This window comes from Squalius cephalus (genome assembly GCF_949319135.1).
Source record: "Squalius cephalus genome assembly, chromosome: 19".
Classification (NCBI taxonomy): Eukaryota; Metazoa; Chordata; class Actinopteri; order Cypriniformes; family Leuciscidae; genus Squalius; species Squalius cephalus.
The window spans coordinates 18239880-18258526 of NC_137140.1; the positions used below are offsets into that span (position 1 = coordinate 18239880).

The 18647-nt window shown below is 38.2% G+C and overlaps 2 protein-coding genes across 3 annotated transcripts in view; one reads left to right on the forward strand and one right to left on the reverse strand.

The window, feature by feature from the left end:
- Positions 1 to 18647, reverse strand: part of LOC307147356 (interferon-induced protein with tetratricopeptide repeats 5-like) — a 141134-nt gene that overhangs the window by 80638 nt on the left and 41849 nt on the right. The gene's annotated exons all lie outside the window — the stretch shown is intronic.
- pank1b (pantothenate kinase 1b) lies at positions 6481 to 16651 on the forward strand. Of its 2 annotated transcripts, none has more exons than XM_079851722.1 (7): positions 6481 to 6987; positions 8780 to 9132; positions 9354 to 9607; positions 11507 to 11683; positions 11779 to 11902; positions 12349 to 12474; positions 13697 to 16651. In XM_079851722.1, exons 1-7 carry the CDS (start codon positions 6726 to 6728, stop codon positions 13754 to 13756), a joined length of 1356 nt encoding a protein of 451 aa, XP_079707848.1. In that variant the 5' UTR covers positions 6481 to 6725; the 3' UTR covers positions 13757 to 16651. The 2 variants fall into 2 exon arrangements, with proteins under 2 accessions (XP_079707848.1, XP_079707849.1); XM_079851723.1 differs by lacking the exon at positions 6481 to 6987 and adding an exon at positions 7690 to 7868.

Below are 18647 nucleotides of genomic sequence, written 5' to 3' on the forward strand. Positions count from 1 at the left end.
ACCTGTACTTCATGTCGACTGGAGGGACCGGCTCAATTGCACCCTTCGCCAGTAGGGCTGCGACTTCTGCTCGGGGGCATCCTTGCCCACCATCATGAAGCCAACACTCCGAAACCTGGGGGGATGCTGGGCAAATCGAATCGCATAGCCGAGCCTGATCGTTCGGATGAGCCAGCGGGACGGGCTGGGAAGCTCTAGCTAGGTTCCCAGGAACCGAACCAGCGGGGTCAGAGGAATTACAGGTGGTATGCTGTGAGGCAGCGAGATGGAACAGACGGCCCTAACATGGGAGGCATAGCGCCACGTAGTGAGGGCGAAGTCTGGTTCCACGGATTGGCAAAGGCGGCGTGACAAGGCAGCGCATTCTCTTTGGGCCTCTGACTGAGAGCCAGCGACAGGGAATGAGGGGGACGAGAGTGGCGAGACGTTGCATCGCCCACAGTCATCCACGCCATCTTGGAACCGGGAGGTAGAGGAGTTAGTTCTTTCTTTGACAAATTGATCGTTGAGAAACTGGGCGGAAGAAAAAGAGAAGGAGATGAAGTGGTCCTGCTACCATCTCCTGAAGAACATAAGACTCTAGCTCCGGGTTGCCCGTCTCAGGATCGCCACTTTGCCTCACGAGGGAAATGAATTAATAAACATACTAAATTGTGTTTTTTTGAAAATGTAAAAATGCAGAAAGTTTTCTGTGATGAGTAGGTTTAGAGGTAGGGTTGGGGTTTGCAATATACCGTTTGTACAGTATAATAATCATTATGTCTTATGGAAAGATAAGAAAAAATAACTGACAGTACCTGTGAAAAATATTTCTTATAGTCAAGTCAAGTCAAGTCACCTTCATTTATATAGCGCTTTTAACAATATGAATAGATTCAAAGCAGCTTTACAGTAATAATAGGACATTACAGTAATAGAGATTGTTTTGGCTTTACAGCAGCTCTAGGATAAAGTTATTGTCCAGCTAAAGTTAGTTTTGATTGATTGATTCACTTCCATTGCGTAACACAACACCGTTCTAACAGAAAACCCTCAACACGCTTCGGCCGCCCATCTGCACAAAACAGTGCCTGGTGGCTCGAGAACGCACTCCCGGAAATAGGTTCCAAAGTGCAAACGATTATCAGTTATCTCTGTGCAAACACAGACATCACGCACATGCGCATCACATGTTCAGGTCATAGGTTTGCGCGTTTTAATATATATGTACGCAGGCGTGTAGTCCTTTTTTTACATATCAACCCTCAACAAAGTACTTGTCTGGCCTTAAAAATGTATAATATAGAATTATTTATCGTGTCCGTGTAGCCACGTGGTGACTCTGTACAGATAAAACGACAAGGTTTTATCTCAGAGGTAAAGGGAAGGGAAGGAGTCCTTCACAGGGGAGAGCCTAGTTGACACTTCAGGACTACGTTGTCGTCGTGTCCAGGCGCAGTTCCTTCATCAGATCTGGATACAGCCTGGATCCAGCGGACTGCGGTAAACCTTGGGATAAACAGAGAGACTAATATTAATGTAGACGCCCTCCTTCTTATGATGTACCAAGTACATCAGGATTTATGGGAAGTGTTCCCTGTTCCGGCTAACCTAAACTATGCAGCCAACATTGAATTATAGAAGTCTATAATGTGATATATGTATACTAGGCCAAAGATATGTGTTTTTAGTCTAGATATGAACTGACAGAGTGTGTCTGCTTCCCGGACAATGTTAGGAAGACCGTTCCAAAGTTTTGGTGCTAAATAGGCAAAGGATCTACCGCCAGCAGTCGACTTTGATATTCTAGGTATTATCAACTGGCTGGAATTTTGAGATCGCAATAGACGTGAAGGACTATAATGCGTTAAGAGCTCGCTCAAGTACTGGGGAGCTAAACCATTTAGTGCTTTGCAAGTAATCAGCAATATTTTAAAATGTATACAATGTTTAATAGGGAGCCAATGCAGTGTTGACAGAACCGGGCTAATATAGTCATACTTCCTGGTTCTGGTAAGAACTCTAGCAGAGGATCTATGATCTCTGGAAGTATCTCTTTCAATAGCTTAGTTGGTACAGGGTCTAACATACAGTACATGTTGTCATTTAACGAGTTTAGTAAATTCTTCCTCTCCTATAGCAATGAATGAATAAAAATTTTCCTCTAGGAGACTACAATGCACTGCCTGATGCAATATTGTAGTAGATGGTTGCATAGTTATAATTTTCTCCCTGATATTATCAATCTTGTAAGAAAAGAAGTTCATAAAGTCATTACTGCTGTGCTGCTTGGAAACGTCTGGGCTTGAAGCTGTATTTTTTGTTAGTTTAGTCACTGTTTCAAATAAATACCTAGGGTTTTGTTTATTTTCTTCTAATAGGGTTGACAAATAAGCAGATCTAGCAGTTTTTAAGGCCTCTCTGTATGCAATCGTGCTCTCTTTCCATGAAATGCGAAATACCTCTAGTTTTGTTTTCTTCCAGTTGCGCTCCATTTTTCTAGCTGCTCTCTTAAGGGCCCGAGTGTGCTCGTTGTACCACGGCGTTGGACTATTTCCTTTAATCTTCTTTAAGCGCAAAAGAGCAACTGTGTCTAAATTGCTGGAAAAGAGAAAGTTAAAAGTTTCTGTCGCAATATCGAGTTCTTCTAAGCTATCTGGGATGCTGAGATGATGAAACTGATCAGGAAGATTATTTATAAAGCAATCTTTAGTGGCAGAAGTGATAGGTCTAACATATTTGTAACACGTAGTCGGCTTTGCAGCCTTGGCTAAATGAAGTATACATGAGACTAGATAATGATCTGAGATGTCATCGCTCTGCTGCAGAATTTCAACGGCATCAACATTGATTCCATGTGATATGTGGTCCTGACATGTGTTGTCTAACTCCAATAGAGTTCAGAATGTCTTTAAATGCCAATCCCAATGCAGCTTTTTCGTTATCTACATGTATATTAAAGGAGAACTTGGTAACTTTTTTAACTTAATAAAACTGTCTAGAAATCATTTGGATGGTTAAACAACCTGTTCTAGTGATATTGGTGACTTTCCCCGCTCCCCCCAGCGTTCCCAGGCGGAAAACCAACCTTGCAACTTGGGGACTACCGTCCCGGCAAGATAGAAATTGGAAGTTTCGTGAGAAGCGAGAATGAGAACGAGAACGAGCGCGAAACACGAATTGCTTTACGGCAATTCGACATAAACACACACGCATGTATGATGTATTACCAGATTACCCACCTCGGTAGACATAGCTCCACACGATACAGTTGGCTTGCTCCGATCAAAACAAACGCACATGAGCAGCGGTAGAGAGGGGGAGGAGGCCGCTGCAAGTGAGTTTTTTACGACCGTGTTGTGACATATACACCCCCCCACAGCTGTAGGGGGAGCTCGTGGGGAAAACATGCGACAACAAAAGGGAAAATCAGCGAAGAAGTGACTAGAGTTCGCTAGAGTTGCCGAGTTCTCCTTTAAAATCACCAACAATCAGGACTTTATCTGCAGCCAGTACTAACTCTGATAGAAAGTCAGCAAATTCTTTGATAAAGTCTGTATGGTGCCCTGGTGGCCTGTATACAGTAGCCAGCACAAATCTCAAACGTGATTTATTATTTACACTAGATAGTGTTACATTAAGCACCAACACTTCAAAAGAATTATATGTGAAACTAGACTTAGTAATTCTGAAGATATTACTATGAATTACAGCAACACCACCCTCTTTTCCTTTCAGACGAAGTTTATGTTTATAACAGTAATCTTGGATGGTGGACTCATTTAAATTAATGTAATCGTTTGGTTTTAGCCAGGTTTCTGTCAAACACAACACGTCTGGGTTATAATCTGTAATCATATCATTAACGATAAGTGTTTTTGAAGTAAGGGAACGAATATTCAGCAACCCAAGCTTTAACATGTTCATCTGTATTAAATCTGTTTTTGTTTGTTGAACATCAATTAAATTATTACCCTTTAATGGGTTTGGGAGTTTTTGTATTTCCTAATTCGGGGAACAGACACAGTCTCTATGATGATATCTAGGTGAAATAGTCTCTATGTAATGGGATTTATCTGACCTCAGTGATGTGAGACAGCTAGCAGACGGCCGGTTTAGCCTGTCTGTCTGCTTTCCTGACATAAGCCCCAATTCATGTTTGAGCTCTAAGACTATGTGCCATATTACTAGAGAGAAGAGCAGCACCATCCCAGGAGGGATGAATACCATCTCTTTTCAACAGGTCAGGTCTGCCCCAAAAACTTTTCCAATTGTCTATGAATTATATATTATTTTGCGGACACCACTTAGACAGACAGCCATTGAGTGAGGACAATCTACTAAGTATCTCATCACTCTAGCAAACAGGAAGGGGGCCAGAGCAAATTACAGTGCCTGACATCGTACTTGCGAGTTCACACACCTCTTTAATGTTAATTTTGGTGATCTCCGAATGGCGAAGTCGAACATCATTAGTGCCGACGTGAATAATAATCTTAGAGAATTTACGATTAGCATTAGCCAGCACTTTTAAATTTGCTTTGATGTCAGGCGCTCTGTCTCCTGGCAAACATGTGACTATGGTGGCTGGTGTCTCTATTTTCACGTCCCGTGTAATAGAATTGCCAATAACTAGGGTACATTCAACAGGATTCTCAGTGGGTGTTTCACTGAGTGGGTAGAACCTGTTTAATGTTGTTATCAGAATGGAAGAACAGTGTTTTGTCCCGTGACTACAGCGTCTCACAGTCACCCAATTGCCCTGCTGCACGGGCTCTACAGCCGGAACCGAACAATGTACAGAGTTCACTAAGCTAGTCGCATCCAAAGCAGTATCTAAAGCCCTTGCACTCTTACTATCCTTACTATCCTACAATTAAAGTTTGGTGCTATACATGTGGCACAGAGTGCAAGTGATAATAAGATGAGATGACATGACTCACCGTATTTGTTGACTGATCCTACTCACCACAGTTGTTTGATAGACTCAAAAATAAATAAATAAAGACGGCAGGCACGGATGGCGCATGTGCGTGCGAGAAAAAATTAAATAAATAAAGACGGCAGTCACGGATGGCATGTTAACAGGCTAGTGAATTACTAGCGTGTTGTGCTAGCGATAACGTTTTAGATTGAAGCTAGCGATGTCAGGTTAATGTGTGGTGATGAGTAAGTTTTAGCCATATAAACAACAAGGAATGATAGTAAATAAAGATTCAAAAGAGAAAGCAGCTATAAGGAGTATACAGATGCAAACCACTCAGCAGCAAGGCGGGTGCCCTCTTGAGTCAATAGCGCCCTCTTGAGGCAATACCACTTTAAGAAATGTTAAGACGGAACAACAATTGATTTACATTTCATGCTGGTGTGCAAAATGTGCATTTTACATGCTAAACACTAAGAAAAAACCCATGTTAGACCAATAGAATTCCCCAAAATGTAAATTTAACAATACTGAGTTCCCAGCATGCACTGTATCATTCAAAATTGAGCAGTTACTGTTATGGGATTATTGTTTCTCTGTTTTCTGGCCTTTTGAAGTGAAGAGCTCATCTTTTTACATTTGTTTATTGTCCTTGCTTGCATTTTGTATGTCAGGCGTTGAGGTCTATGTACAACCTTTAAACATTTTTGCTATATATATCTACGAAAATATATGCCTCAATTTGTGTTATTTAATTTTTTGAACATGAAGTATGTTGTTGCCATTATGAATGTATAGCTTGCATTAGGCATTTTGCTTGTAATGAATGAACAAATTCAAATTGACAAAGTAGGCTACTTGGGATATTTTTAAGACAATAGTTAAGAGAACCTAAAAATCTGAATGCATTGCGTTATGCAGATTTTTTTAGGTTTTCTCAACGATTCCTTTATACAGCATGGTAAACTGAATATAGGTAGGTAGAAGTTATTTGAAATGTTTTGCATGGTGATACTGACCGTAAACTTTTTTTTTTGGCTTCTTATGTGGGAATTGCGGAGAATTAATTTCCTATTCACTTCTGTTATAGTGGCCCATGAAGACTGATATCCAAACCTTGCTCTTTTTGATATTTTTTCCACCCTCACATAGGCTAACACTCATCATAACTGAGTGATGCAAAAGAATCTTGCTTTGAATATGAAATAAATTTAAAAACTGAAGAGGGCGAACAACTCATGTATTAAAATGTCGTGCACATTGTCAGCGGGTGGCGGGTGTTGTATGTTTGGTTGTGCAGTTTTATTTAATACCTGGTTTGACAACACATGGTATCCATTGAATAGCCTATAGACCAGTCAGTCTAAAAAGTGACATTTGAAGAAGACTTTGTCTCCCAGTGATCTAAAATTAATCAAGTCTAGACCTACTTAATTCTACTTAGCCTATGTTACGCGAACGCTTTGTCAGCTTTTAAATGCCTGCTGTATGATACATTAGCAAATAGTAGCCTATGCTACATGTAAGTAGGCGGCTCTGAAACATGACGTTTCAGCAGAGGGAGAGGCATTTTCCTTAGTGACGTCGCATGTACCGGCTGTTTGACTCGGAAACAGCCATACAGCGTGTAAAGAAGAAATGACCGACAGTGACCTCGAATAAGATGTTGAAGACCTATCTATTGTCTTCATCTCTTTACAACACATCAGCATTTATGTAGAATTCCGATAAAACAATTGTTGCCTACATTTTGAAGCGCCTTCAAAACGTCGAGTCGCTATACGCATCTGTCTTCCGAGCGTTTACATTTGCTACGTAAATAATGGAAAATGCTGAAACATCCGATCAAAACGGAACGACGCACTACACGAACGGTTCAGTGAACGGATTTCACACCCCGCAGTCCGGTAACGGGGACTGCATTTCGTCTAGCGGAGGTGGTCTGGGTGCTAGTGACAGTAGCGGTGGCCATAATGGTATTGAAAATTTCCACCATCTTCATCAGGATGTACACAACAATGGTTCGCCTGCGAAGCGCTGCAGACTCAGGAGACGCGTGGATTCGGGAAAGAAGAACAGACCACGTAAGTCGGATTTTTCATGTTCATATTAAATTGTAACTTAAACGGAACATTTACAATTAACACAACATAGACATACAGTAAATAAATGTTTTTTGAGGTATGGTTTATTTATTTTTTATTTTAAAATCTATAATTTAAGCAACTAAAAACGATTCCGGGGCATAAAACTTGAATTTTCTTTATTTATTTTAATTTAATCGACGCATTCATTTTTCGTATCTTCATGATAAATAAACTACGTTAAAATGTACAATTTATTTTCTAACTGTTTGACTAAAGTGTTTGTAACGATGAATCAGAATTTTTCGCATTACGTTTTTATTCATATTTGTATCAAGATCCTGTAAATGAGAGAGCCTGTTCAGTGTCATGAAGTCCCGGAAGTAATGAACCAATTTTATTGTTTTCTTCGCAATTAAAAACAACAACAACAAGAGGATCATTTAAAAGAGAAATAGCTTAAAATGTATACACATTTCAAATTTGCCTGTATTAAGAGGTTTATGTGTTTCTGAAAGACCGGGTTATTTAGTGTTGTGAAATCATTGTGATGTTTGCTGTGAGGATTCCATTGGCCAGATCAGTAACAGGGGGTGTGGCCAAAACACGCCAGATATGAAAGGCATGCTTGAGCAGCCAATGAGAGGGAAGTATCACACAACGGGGTGGGGAAAGCGCTCCGTATGAGACTTTACAGTTCTTGTAAAATAAACATAAAAAGGCAATAGCACACCTGCCAGCTAACATGAACACATTTATTCTTCTGACAGCTGCATTTGAATGATATATTCATATATTGATTAGATCGTCAGACTTCATTGCTGTCTGCATAATCCTGTCTGTCTCACCTGAAAGTATGAAACTAATTGTGAAAAAGCAAGGTAAGGTCTTGCATGATATTGAATCAATGACATCAGTACGAGACAGTAAAAACATAAAAAAAAAATACTTTTTATGATTAGATTTTTGCATCTTTTTGAAGTTTACTGTCAAACCTACTAATCAAGTAGTTGCAGTAACAGTAATGCATTCATAGCTAGTATAAGTATGTAGTTATGCGTTGTTGATATTCAATATTGTTTTAAAATTTGTTTATTGTAAACTGCTGTAACCTCACTTTTTGTGCACTATCTGCTGTAATGTCACTGTGTTCTTGGTGACTTTGGAGTACTTTGCTCTCTGAGACAAGGAGTACACACACCTTTCACCCACATGTATGTCTGCCAGCTACATTATCATCAATGATCTAAACGCAGACTGCCTTAACTAATCAATGACATAAGAAACTGTTTTCTCTCAAACAATAAAAAAAAAACATTTCACTGATTCACTAAGGTTACTAAAAGAAATACTGTGGTTATATAAGTAAGGTAAGTCTAAACTGTTTTTTTTTTTAAAGATATACTTTTATGCTGGAAAGATTGTGTTAGATGGGTAACTTTTATTTTAAAGACAGGATGTTTCTCTGAATAGCAAGGCAATCTCTTTGAAACTACTGTTACCATGGCAACAAAAGGTGCCACAGTGTGAATAGACCAAAATAATCTCTTTTTTCCCCTCTGCCAAAGTAGTCATAGTAATTTGCAATCAGACAGTGTCATTAATATACTTATATACTATAACTAAAATCGTAAAAACATTGAAAAAAATTATTCAAGTATTGCCAATAATTCAACATCACTTTTGAGTCCCATTTCACACCAATTGATACCACACAGAAATATTCAGGTTATAGACATATGTGTGGAAAGAATATGGAAATTTCCCTTTCGAAAACTTGTTTTTGTTTCAGCCTTTCCATGGTTTGGAATGGATATCGGAGGCACCCTGGTAAAGCTGGTTTACTTTGAGCCCAAGGACATCGCTGCTGAAGAAGAACAAGAGGAAGTGGAGAGCCTGAAGAGCATCCGCCGCTACCTGACCTCCAACGTAGCCTATGGAAACACGGGTATCCGTGACGTTCACCTGGAGTTGAAGAACCTCACCATGTGTGGCCGCAAAGGCAACCTGCACTTCATTCGGTTCCCCACTCAAGACATGCACCGCTTCATCCAAATGGGCCAAGACAAGAACTTCTCCAGCCTGCACACCACGCTGTGCGCCACGGGTGGGGGCGCTTACAAGTTTGAGGAAGACTTCAGAACGGTACATGATCCACAGAGGAATGGCAACATAATAATGGATTTTATAATATTCGCAAAAGATTGAATGTGAAAAATATGTTGATCCGTGCCAGGCTAGTGTTTTGTTGACAATGACTGATTATCTTGCTGCTACTTATCCTATTACTGTTATCAGGACAAGAAATTGCTAACATCGGGTACGCCCTTTCACATTTATGATTGTGTAATTATTTGTTCCCACAGGTGGCTAGTTTGGAGCTGCAGAAGCTGGATGAACTGGACTGTCTTATTCATGGTCTACTGTATGTTGACTCAGTCGGGTTCAATGGCCATCCAGAGTGTTATTTTTTCCAAAATCCCTCTGACCCTGAAAACTGTGTCAAGAGGCCATTTAGCCTGGAGAACCCCTTCCCTATGTTGCTGGTAAACATTGGCTCGGGGGTTAGCATCCTGGCCGTCTACTCCAAGGATGATTACAAGCGGGTCACGGGCACTAGGTGAATTCCTGCATCATCTTTTTCATGTAGCTAAGCAAACGTGTTCATTTCAGGTTTATGTCACTTGTCCTTGCTTGTATACGTGACTTGCATACGTAAGAAAAGAAGATCTGGCTACTACAGCGGCAGATATTTTATTTCCTGACTTGATGACATTTTTATCAGATATGTTATTTCAGAACCATAGATAAACCTCAAACCATCTTATTTATTCCCACATAAGTGCATTGCCAAAGTACGGAGACATTTTTTTTACTTGTAAATTTGTTTTGTCATTTTAGTTAAAGGGTTTTTCACCCAAAATAATCACCCTCATGTCGTTCCAAACCCGTAAGACTTTCATTCATCTACTGAACACAAATTAAGATATTTTAAATGAAATCTGAGAGATTTCTGTCCCTCCATTGACAGCTACGCAACTACCACATTGACGCTTCAAAAAGTTCATAAAGAGATTGTAAAACTAATCCATATGAATTTAGCGCTTTAGTCCAAAAGACTTTCGTTCATCTTTGGAACACAAATTAAGATATTTTTTTATAGAATCTGAGAGATTTCTGTCTCTCCAATGACAGCTACGTGACTACCACATTGATGCTTCAAAAAGTTCATAAAGAGATCGTAAAACGAATCCATATGAATTGAGTGGTTTAGTCCAAATTTTCTGAAGAGACACGATCACTTTGATGTGATCACAATCACTTTGACGATCACATATTACACATATGATGAACTGATTGAATTTAGGCTTTTATTCACAGATAAACATTGATCGGCGAACATAAACAGAAGCTCAACCGTACTTGCATGACGTGCAGGAACAAACTTCATTGGTTCTTGTGGAAGCACAAACGTGCTGAGTAACACACGAGAATTAACCTCAAGATGAACAAGATGTGCTGTTAACGATTTAACTAAAACAAAAGAAAGAATTTAGAAATTGTGGACATGAATTAATAAGTTGTGGGAACAAATTCTAAATTCATGGCCACAGTATCAAATGAACAACAACAACATCATCAAAAAAACCCTTGCAATTTTATGTTTCAACCACAGATGGCGATAAAGAGGCTAAAGTTCCATAGTGCAGCTTTTTTTCTTTTTTTTTACATTACAAATGTCTTTAATGTCACTTAAAGAACAACTGAACAATTGTTTAAACAACAATCAGCAACAAGCATATTCACACATTAACACACCCAACAACACAGCATACATAAATACATTGTGTACATGTAAAGGAAAAAAAAAAAGAAAAAAGAGTGAATAAGATCAGTAAATCATAAGCAAAACCTGACACCAGCATCAGTTATTCCACTTAGTTATAATTGGTTTTGAAGATAATTTATGAAAGGACGCCACATGACAGTCCATAATGCAGCTTTAAAGGAATAGTTCACTTAAAAATGAAAATTCTGTCATCATTTACTCACCCTCAAGTTGTTTCAAACCTGTATGCATTTCTTTCTTCTGCTGAACACAAAGGAAGATATTCTGAAGAATGTCTGTAACCAGACAGTTGATGAACCCCACTGACTTCCATAGTAGGAAAAAAATACTATGGATGTCAATGGGGTCCATTAACTGTTTGGTTACCAACATTCAAAATATCTCCTTTTGTGTTCAGCACAAGAAAGAAATGCATACCGGTTTGAAACAACTTGAGGGTGAGTAAATTATGACAGAATTTTCATTTTTTAAGTGAACCGTTCCTTTAACTGTAAAGTAAAAATTCTGAATGATAAAATGATAAATTATGATTTTGTTGTTGTGGATTTTATTTTGTAATGAAAATTGTTACATTTGTTGTAAAAACAAGATCTCTAATGAACCTACTTAAAGCAATGCAACAATCTTTAAATACTCTGACATTCATTTGCTTCATTGGTTGTGATTCAGTTTAGGAGGTGGTACGTTTCTTGGCCTGTGTTGCTTGCTGACCGGCTGTGATACATTTGAGGAAGCCTTAGAGATGGCAGCTAAAGGGGACAGCACAAATGTGGACAAACTTGTGAAGGACATTTACGGTGGCGATTATGAACGCTTCGGTCTCCAGGGTTCTGCCGTTGCATCCAGGTACAGACAGATTTGCCAGCATTCATTTGTAAAAATGAAATTTAAAAATTTGTAAAAAAAAAAAAAAAATCTTCTTTTTTTCTTTAATTTGTTAGTTTTGGTCATATGATGAGCAAGGAAAAACGTGATAGTATAAGTAAAGAGGACCTGGCCAGGGCTACTCTTGTCACCATCACAAACAACATCGGCTCCATCGCCCGCATGTGTGCAGTGAACGAGGTTTGAAAACATTTTCTCTTAATGCAAAAGCTCACTTATCATGTTTAATAACTGTTTCTATCCATATATCCAGGCTTCCAGCCACATAGATTGATTTTGTTTTATTAAAAATGCATAAGTTTAATTCAATGGGCATTACCCCATGACACAAACAATATCAAGACCAAGTCTGTGATACTAAAGATGGGCCTGAACTCTGTGTGCTCTGAGCTTCTTTACAGTGTTGTCTTGTGGCATGGAGATCAAGCAGCATTGTACAGGGCTATCACAGCACACGGAACAGCCACAAGATGGATGAACTTTTTTTCCCACCTAAAATACTCTGATGTAAAAGACAGTCAACATGTGTAATGTGGATATGTCCTGTTTTCTCTTCATCAAATTCAAATTTGGAACAGTATCACTGTTTTTTCTGACTGTCTGTTTTTGTGTTTTATATCCTCCAGAATATCGATAAAGTGGTTTTTGTTGGGAATTTCCTTCGGATCAACACTGTATCAACTAAGCTGCTAGCTTACGCCATGGACTTCTGGTCTAACGGTCAACTGAAAGCCCTTTTCTTAGAACATGAAGTAAGTAAACACTTTTTTTTTAAAATCATTTTAATTCCCCGTCAATGCTAAAATTAGTTTAATTAATAAAGACTTACCGTAACATTCTCCATAGTGTTCAATCAATGTATCAGCCAAGCCAGTATATGGCATTTTATAACTCTTGGAATCAGCCAATAAGCACACACATATTATTAACAATGTTTTTATACACATGAGATTATTATAGTCGAGACATTATAGATTATAAATTAAAATTAGATGCTTTGAAACACCCCACGAAATCAGAATTTGAGTTTTGTGGCTTTTAGTTAATTTTCATACACATTTAAAATTTGAAGTCTTTAAAGACTGGACAAAAATATTGAAATATAAAAATTTGTTGAATATTCCGTAAAAGTCAGAAATGTAATTTTGCTGATGTAACTTCTCTTTGAGTCACAACTCCTCACTTAGAAGTTAATTTCAATATATTTACTCCAACATTTTTAATAGACATGTAGGCAGATTCATTGATTATAACAAGATGTTCTAGTTTTTTCACATTGTACATTTCAGTCCTGTTCAGTCCCGTTATTCAGATATAGGTACAGGTGAAGAAAATGAGACCAGAAAAGATGGTAAATAACAGTGAAATGTGTTACTAAAGATGAATATGAGTATTTTAATATTAGGGATTACGATGAAAATGAGCACCTTTTGCATTAGGATTTATAAAATAAAAAATATAAATCCTCTCCTGCAATAGTCTGTGCTTGTCACTGCATGACTGCTTTGCTGATTAACAGGACTTTTAGCTCCCCCTTGTGTCCAAAAGTTCCAAAATCTACTGTCAATGGATAATGTTAATAATAATAATAATCCTTCAGAAAAACGTATAATATGCTAATTTGGTGCTCAAGAAGCTTCTCCTATTATTATCAATGTTGATTTTTATTTTTGTAGAGACCATGATACCTTTATTCAGGATTATTTTATAAAAAAAGAGAAGCATTGATGTCAAATCTTTAGTAACATTATAAATGTCTTTACTGTCACTTTTCATCAATTCAGTGTATCCTTGCTGAATTAAACTATTAATTTCTTTCCAAACAAAATTACTTTCCCCAAATGTTTGAATGTACTTTATATACAGTATGTCAAAATATCAGCAATCAATTGATCATAGGCCTTAACAGATGCCACATCATATGAAATGAGCATGTATGGAAATATAATAGAATGCTCTGCTTCTGTTCCACAGGGATATTTTGGAGCTGTTGGTGCCTTCCTAGAGCTACTGAAGATGACTGAAGACTCCTGAGACACTGAAGAAACCCAAACCAGAAGCTGCTGTAAGATTTCAGGAAAGCCACATCCCCTAATAAGGAAAAGCCATTTAATAATATGATCCGAGTTTCCCTTCAAATCATCGACACGTTGGCCCGTCTATGCTTGTGACAAAAGCAGGTGACCAAGAGGAAAAGACGCAACAACAACGCACTTCCAGTGTGTGATGAGCTGCACTTCATGTTAAGTGTGCCTCATTTCCGCTTCTATAAATCCAGCACAGCTTTGGCTTTGCTGTGTATTGATATTTTGATTAGATGATGATTTAGGACACTAAATATAATGCCTGTATACTCCCTCTACACCCAGTTTGTGAGCTTTATGAAAATAATTGTAACATATGAAAAGGGTTTGGAGGTGAGAGTTATGGTGAGAGACTTTTCTCCCCCTGTTCTAATCACATATGAGCATTCATCATATCTGTATTACATTAAAAATGCTAAGTTGTATTATTAAGCGTAAAATCATTTTGGACACTAAAGCGTGAGTCCAAGTTAAAAATTCTAACATCTTTTTAATACAGCAATTGACAATTGAATTTCAGTACTTTTTCAATTACTTACAGAATTAGCAAAAAATCGTCAGGTAGACCTGTTTTATCTTCATTGGGCCTTGTACGATTAGTGGATTGTTGACATGAGTAGCTGTAGTTTCTAAGATATCTTTACCTCCTTTTAACTGGTCTGTCTAATGAACATATGATCATATGCACCTGAGCTGACACTGATTGTGTTGGGACCAAATTGTCAATATTGACTGGAAAACACAGTATCTTCATCAGATGGAGAATTTTCATAGTTCACTACATTCAGTAAGTCCTTTCTTACCGTGATGAATTTTATTTGGTTTTACAGTCCCTAATGCCAATATTTCTCTGATCTGAATGTGTTAACAGTTTACCCTGTGTATATACACTGTAGTATATAAGGTTTTTTTATTTTTTTTTTATTTTATTTAATTTAACATTTGCACAAACCATCTCTTGTCATATTCATGCCATTATGCAAGTTTCATTAGAGACTGCTAACCAAGACTTATATTTACTGTCAAACCTCCTCGCAAATGCCTTCATCCTTTAAACATTTTCAGCTTAAACGTTGTCTATTAATGAAAATATTTTGCCTTTTTTTCCTCATGTATCAACATGAGCATCTCTAACTTTATGCCTAAACACCTTTTAACTCTCTGTATTAATACTGTACAGCTGGGTCTGACTGTGAACTGTAAAGATTGTTGTTCAGAACCAGATGTATGTTAAATACATGCTCCTAAACCTGGAATCATAAATTCCAAAATAGTTATTGCAGTCATTATAATCTGTCTAAATATGTAGGATTAGAAACATAAGCACTTCCAAGAGAAAAATGTATTGTCTTTCCCTCACTTTGAGCCACAGTATGACAGCAATTATTTTTCTACCAATTGCATTTTATCATTTGGCTTCAGCAGTGTAAATATGTACTCAAGACATTAAATCCTTTATTTTTTACAGCACTGATAAAATAAGCAGTTTTCGAGCTTGTAATTTACAGTTTTTTTTTTGCTGATCATCATGAATGCAAGCAAGACCAAAACTTCTTAGAGGAAGTAAAATGTACATTAAGAATAATTTCATAATGCATTTTTTATTGGAGGATTGACTGTAAAAAATATTCACCTATTGTGCATGTACTGAACCTACTACATGTTCAACAACAGACCTGTGCTGACATTAAAGTGTCTTCTAACTGCTTGTGACAACATCTGTAGCACATTACGTGCACTGCCTCTATGTCTTTTCCTTTTATCTGTTGATTCATGCTTTACTTCCTCTGCTCAGTCCTTAGAATTGCCTTATGCAGTGGGGTGCCATTTTGTCTTTGGATGTCTGGATTATGCACAATGGCACCCCAACATCTCTCTGAGCCACAAAAGTAACTTCCAAGTGTTATGGGGTGCCTTTTACTGATGGAGACAAGGCTTTATCTCTGTATCCTCTGTATTGTCGCAAATGCTAAATCCAGATGTCACTGTATGTGTATACATCAATCCTTAACAGTATATTTGAGGTGTTTTGAATTTCTTTTGAGAGGCGGGTGGAGGGTGGGGGTATTGAATGCATGTGTCGGTACATTGTATTTTTACTTGGGCAATGCAAAGCATGTAAGCGATTTCTCAACATGGGTGACATTTCCTTAGGCACTTGGATGGATCGCTCCATCTTATGTAGTCAAATTGCCTTTTTATCAGGTTTTGTTCTTGTAAACCAGATCTAATGTCAATGCATGTTCATTCCTTGCGCTATATGTTAAATTGTACAAAACCTTTTTCCCCTTTCATAAATATATTCTGTCTCTTCCAAACTATACATGTTCGATGCCCAGTTTTCAGAAAGCATGTTCTAAATTGTAAATGCTGAGTCGCCATTACAGCTGAATTATAAGCTTTTTCTAGAGCTAAATTGTGTATTTATAAATCGTATCATTTTAGATAATTAGATGTTAATATTTCATGCTAATAACACTCATCAATGACCTCAATCTCCTGACAAACTTGTCTGATGTATGTGATCTGAATGAGTATGTATAATTCTATGCTAAAAATTATTGTAACTTCAGTTTCAGCGGACATATGAATCTCAAACAGAATCACTACACAAATTTTAAGTGTATTTCTTATGATATAACATTTGATGTTGATCGTATAGGGACCCCTAATTTACTTGCGCCTCATAAGGAATGAACTGATCACAATACTCTGAAATTAATGTCACTAAGAGAATTTTATATTGGTTTTGAGTTGTACCATGTGAAAAGCTAACTTCATTTGTCAATAAACTATTTTGTAAATATCTAATAAATGTGTTAATTGTGGAAAATTGTTAACTCTAATGACTTTTCATTCATTTTCTTTCATTTAATCCAAATATCAACCCTTTATTGGCCAAGTATGCCTGAGCATACACGGAATTTGTTGCTGGTTTAGAGCAAAACAACAGTGCTGAAAGCAAATATGCGTTTCCCCCAGTGAGCCTTCTTGCACAGACCCTGTGCAAGATCAGGGAGGACGAGGAGCAGGTCATATTGGTTGGCTCTCATTGGCCCACCTGGACCTGGTTCTCTGAACTAGTACTCCTCGCGACAGCACCTCCCTGGCCAATTCCTCTGAGGAAGGACCTCCTTTCTCGGAGACGGGGCACCCTCTGGTAGTGACAAATTTAATTTATATAGACACTGTTTGAAATACAGGTACTATTAGCTGTCTAGAATACTTTACCCAAAAATTACATTTCTGTCACCATGCTATCATTCTAAACGATATTGTTCTTGTCGTTGTCAAACACAAATGCAGACATTTCTTGACAGTTTTTGCTTGTCAAGCATATGTGTTTGAGCTTCTGCTGACCATATTTAATGTGCTCTATGTATATCCATTGATCAGTGTTTATGTGTGAATAAAAGTCTAAATTAAAAATAATAACAAAAGTCTTATGAGTTTGAAAAGTAAATGCTAACAGAATTTTTCCTTTTTTGGGTGGATTAACCCTTTATTTCTGATTGGTCAGCCAGGGAATCCAGCTGTCTAATATTGTCTAGTTGTCTTTCCATGGAAAAGCTTTACCACAGCGCTCATCTGGGAAACTGAAACCATCATTCATTTGGAGTTGACATGAAATGGATGTTTCGGAAAGTGTCTTCCCTATAGAGTGGTGCAGGTATGACATCACTTTGTAGGCCAAAACACGGAAGCGAGTTATCGTTTTAGCACTTCCAGTTCCATCATCCCGAAGTCAATGGGTTTTTTGAAAGGGGATTTGCTTGAGCACAAGCTCAAGAAACTTTCACGTTTTATTCTACTACATAAAATACATCAGTGTTAATCCACTTGTGATTTTTTGAAGCTGTAATGCGTCTTGAAAAAGGCAGTTGCTGGGACTACAGAGGCTGTCGAGGAGACTAAACGTAATCATGCTGAACAGGTAAACTCAGTCCACTTTTACAGCATTGTTATGCTCATAATTGTGCTCTCATAAACTATTCTAACTCAAACGTTCTGGGAAATTCAGAAAGAGTTGCTGGAAGCTTACTAATGGTGATGTTGGGAATTCTTGGCACTGTGGTGTGGTTCGTTTTATAGCCTACCTTTAGCTTTTTACTTCTGGCAACTGTATTTAGGCTTCAAAATTCATAAAAGTTTTGTTCATCTTGTGATAATTACCTTGATGGACAAAATGGTTTATTATAGTATTATAAACTTTTGTTGATCACAGAGCTTGTTTTTAGCAAAAATCCAAAAGCCTATGGGGGAAATACTATTTGATTTTTGTCGAGAGAACCAGTGTGATGCTAACTGCTGATTGGCCAACAAAGTGACGTCATACCTGCACCACTCTATTGTGATGTGTATAAGGCCCTGTCCCAAATGGCACCCTAAACACTTGCTTGCATCAGTGGCTGGATCCCAAATGGCACACTTCATGTGGACTCGCGGTCTCGTGGCTTTAAATTGCGCTTGGTCGCCAAGTGTACGAGTCCGTAGTAGGGTGTCCCATTCGGCATTTCAGTGCTCAGAAGTGTGCACGCGAACGCTGCCTTTGTGCCCTCGATGCGGACTTCGGCGAAGCCCGCACTTTCGCACCCTCCACACGAGTTACCTACCCAGGAATCATTGCGAATGCCCAATCAAATAAATGAGGGGAGGAGTTTCGTAGCTGTTTGACTTTCGGTGACATGATGTCATCAAGCCTGTCCCAAAATACACTTTTGCGTGCCCTCGTGGACCTCGAGGCCAGTGCCCCTTAGGTCTGCACTTCCTGACGTCACCAAGTGTGAACTCAAAGGAGGTCCACAAGGCCAGAGTGTGCCATTTGGGATCCAGTGTGTGCT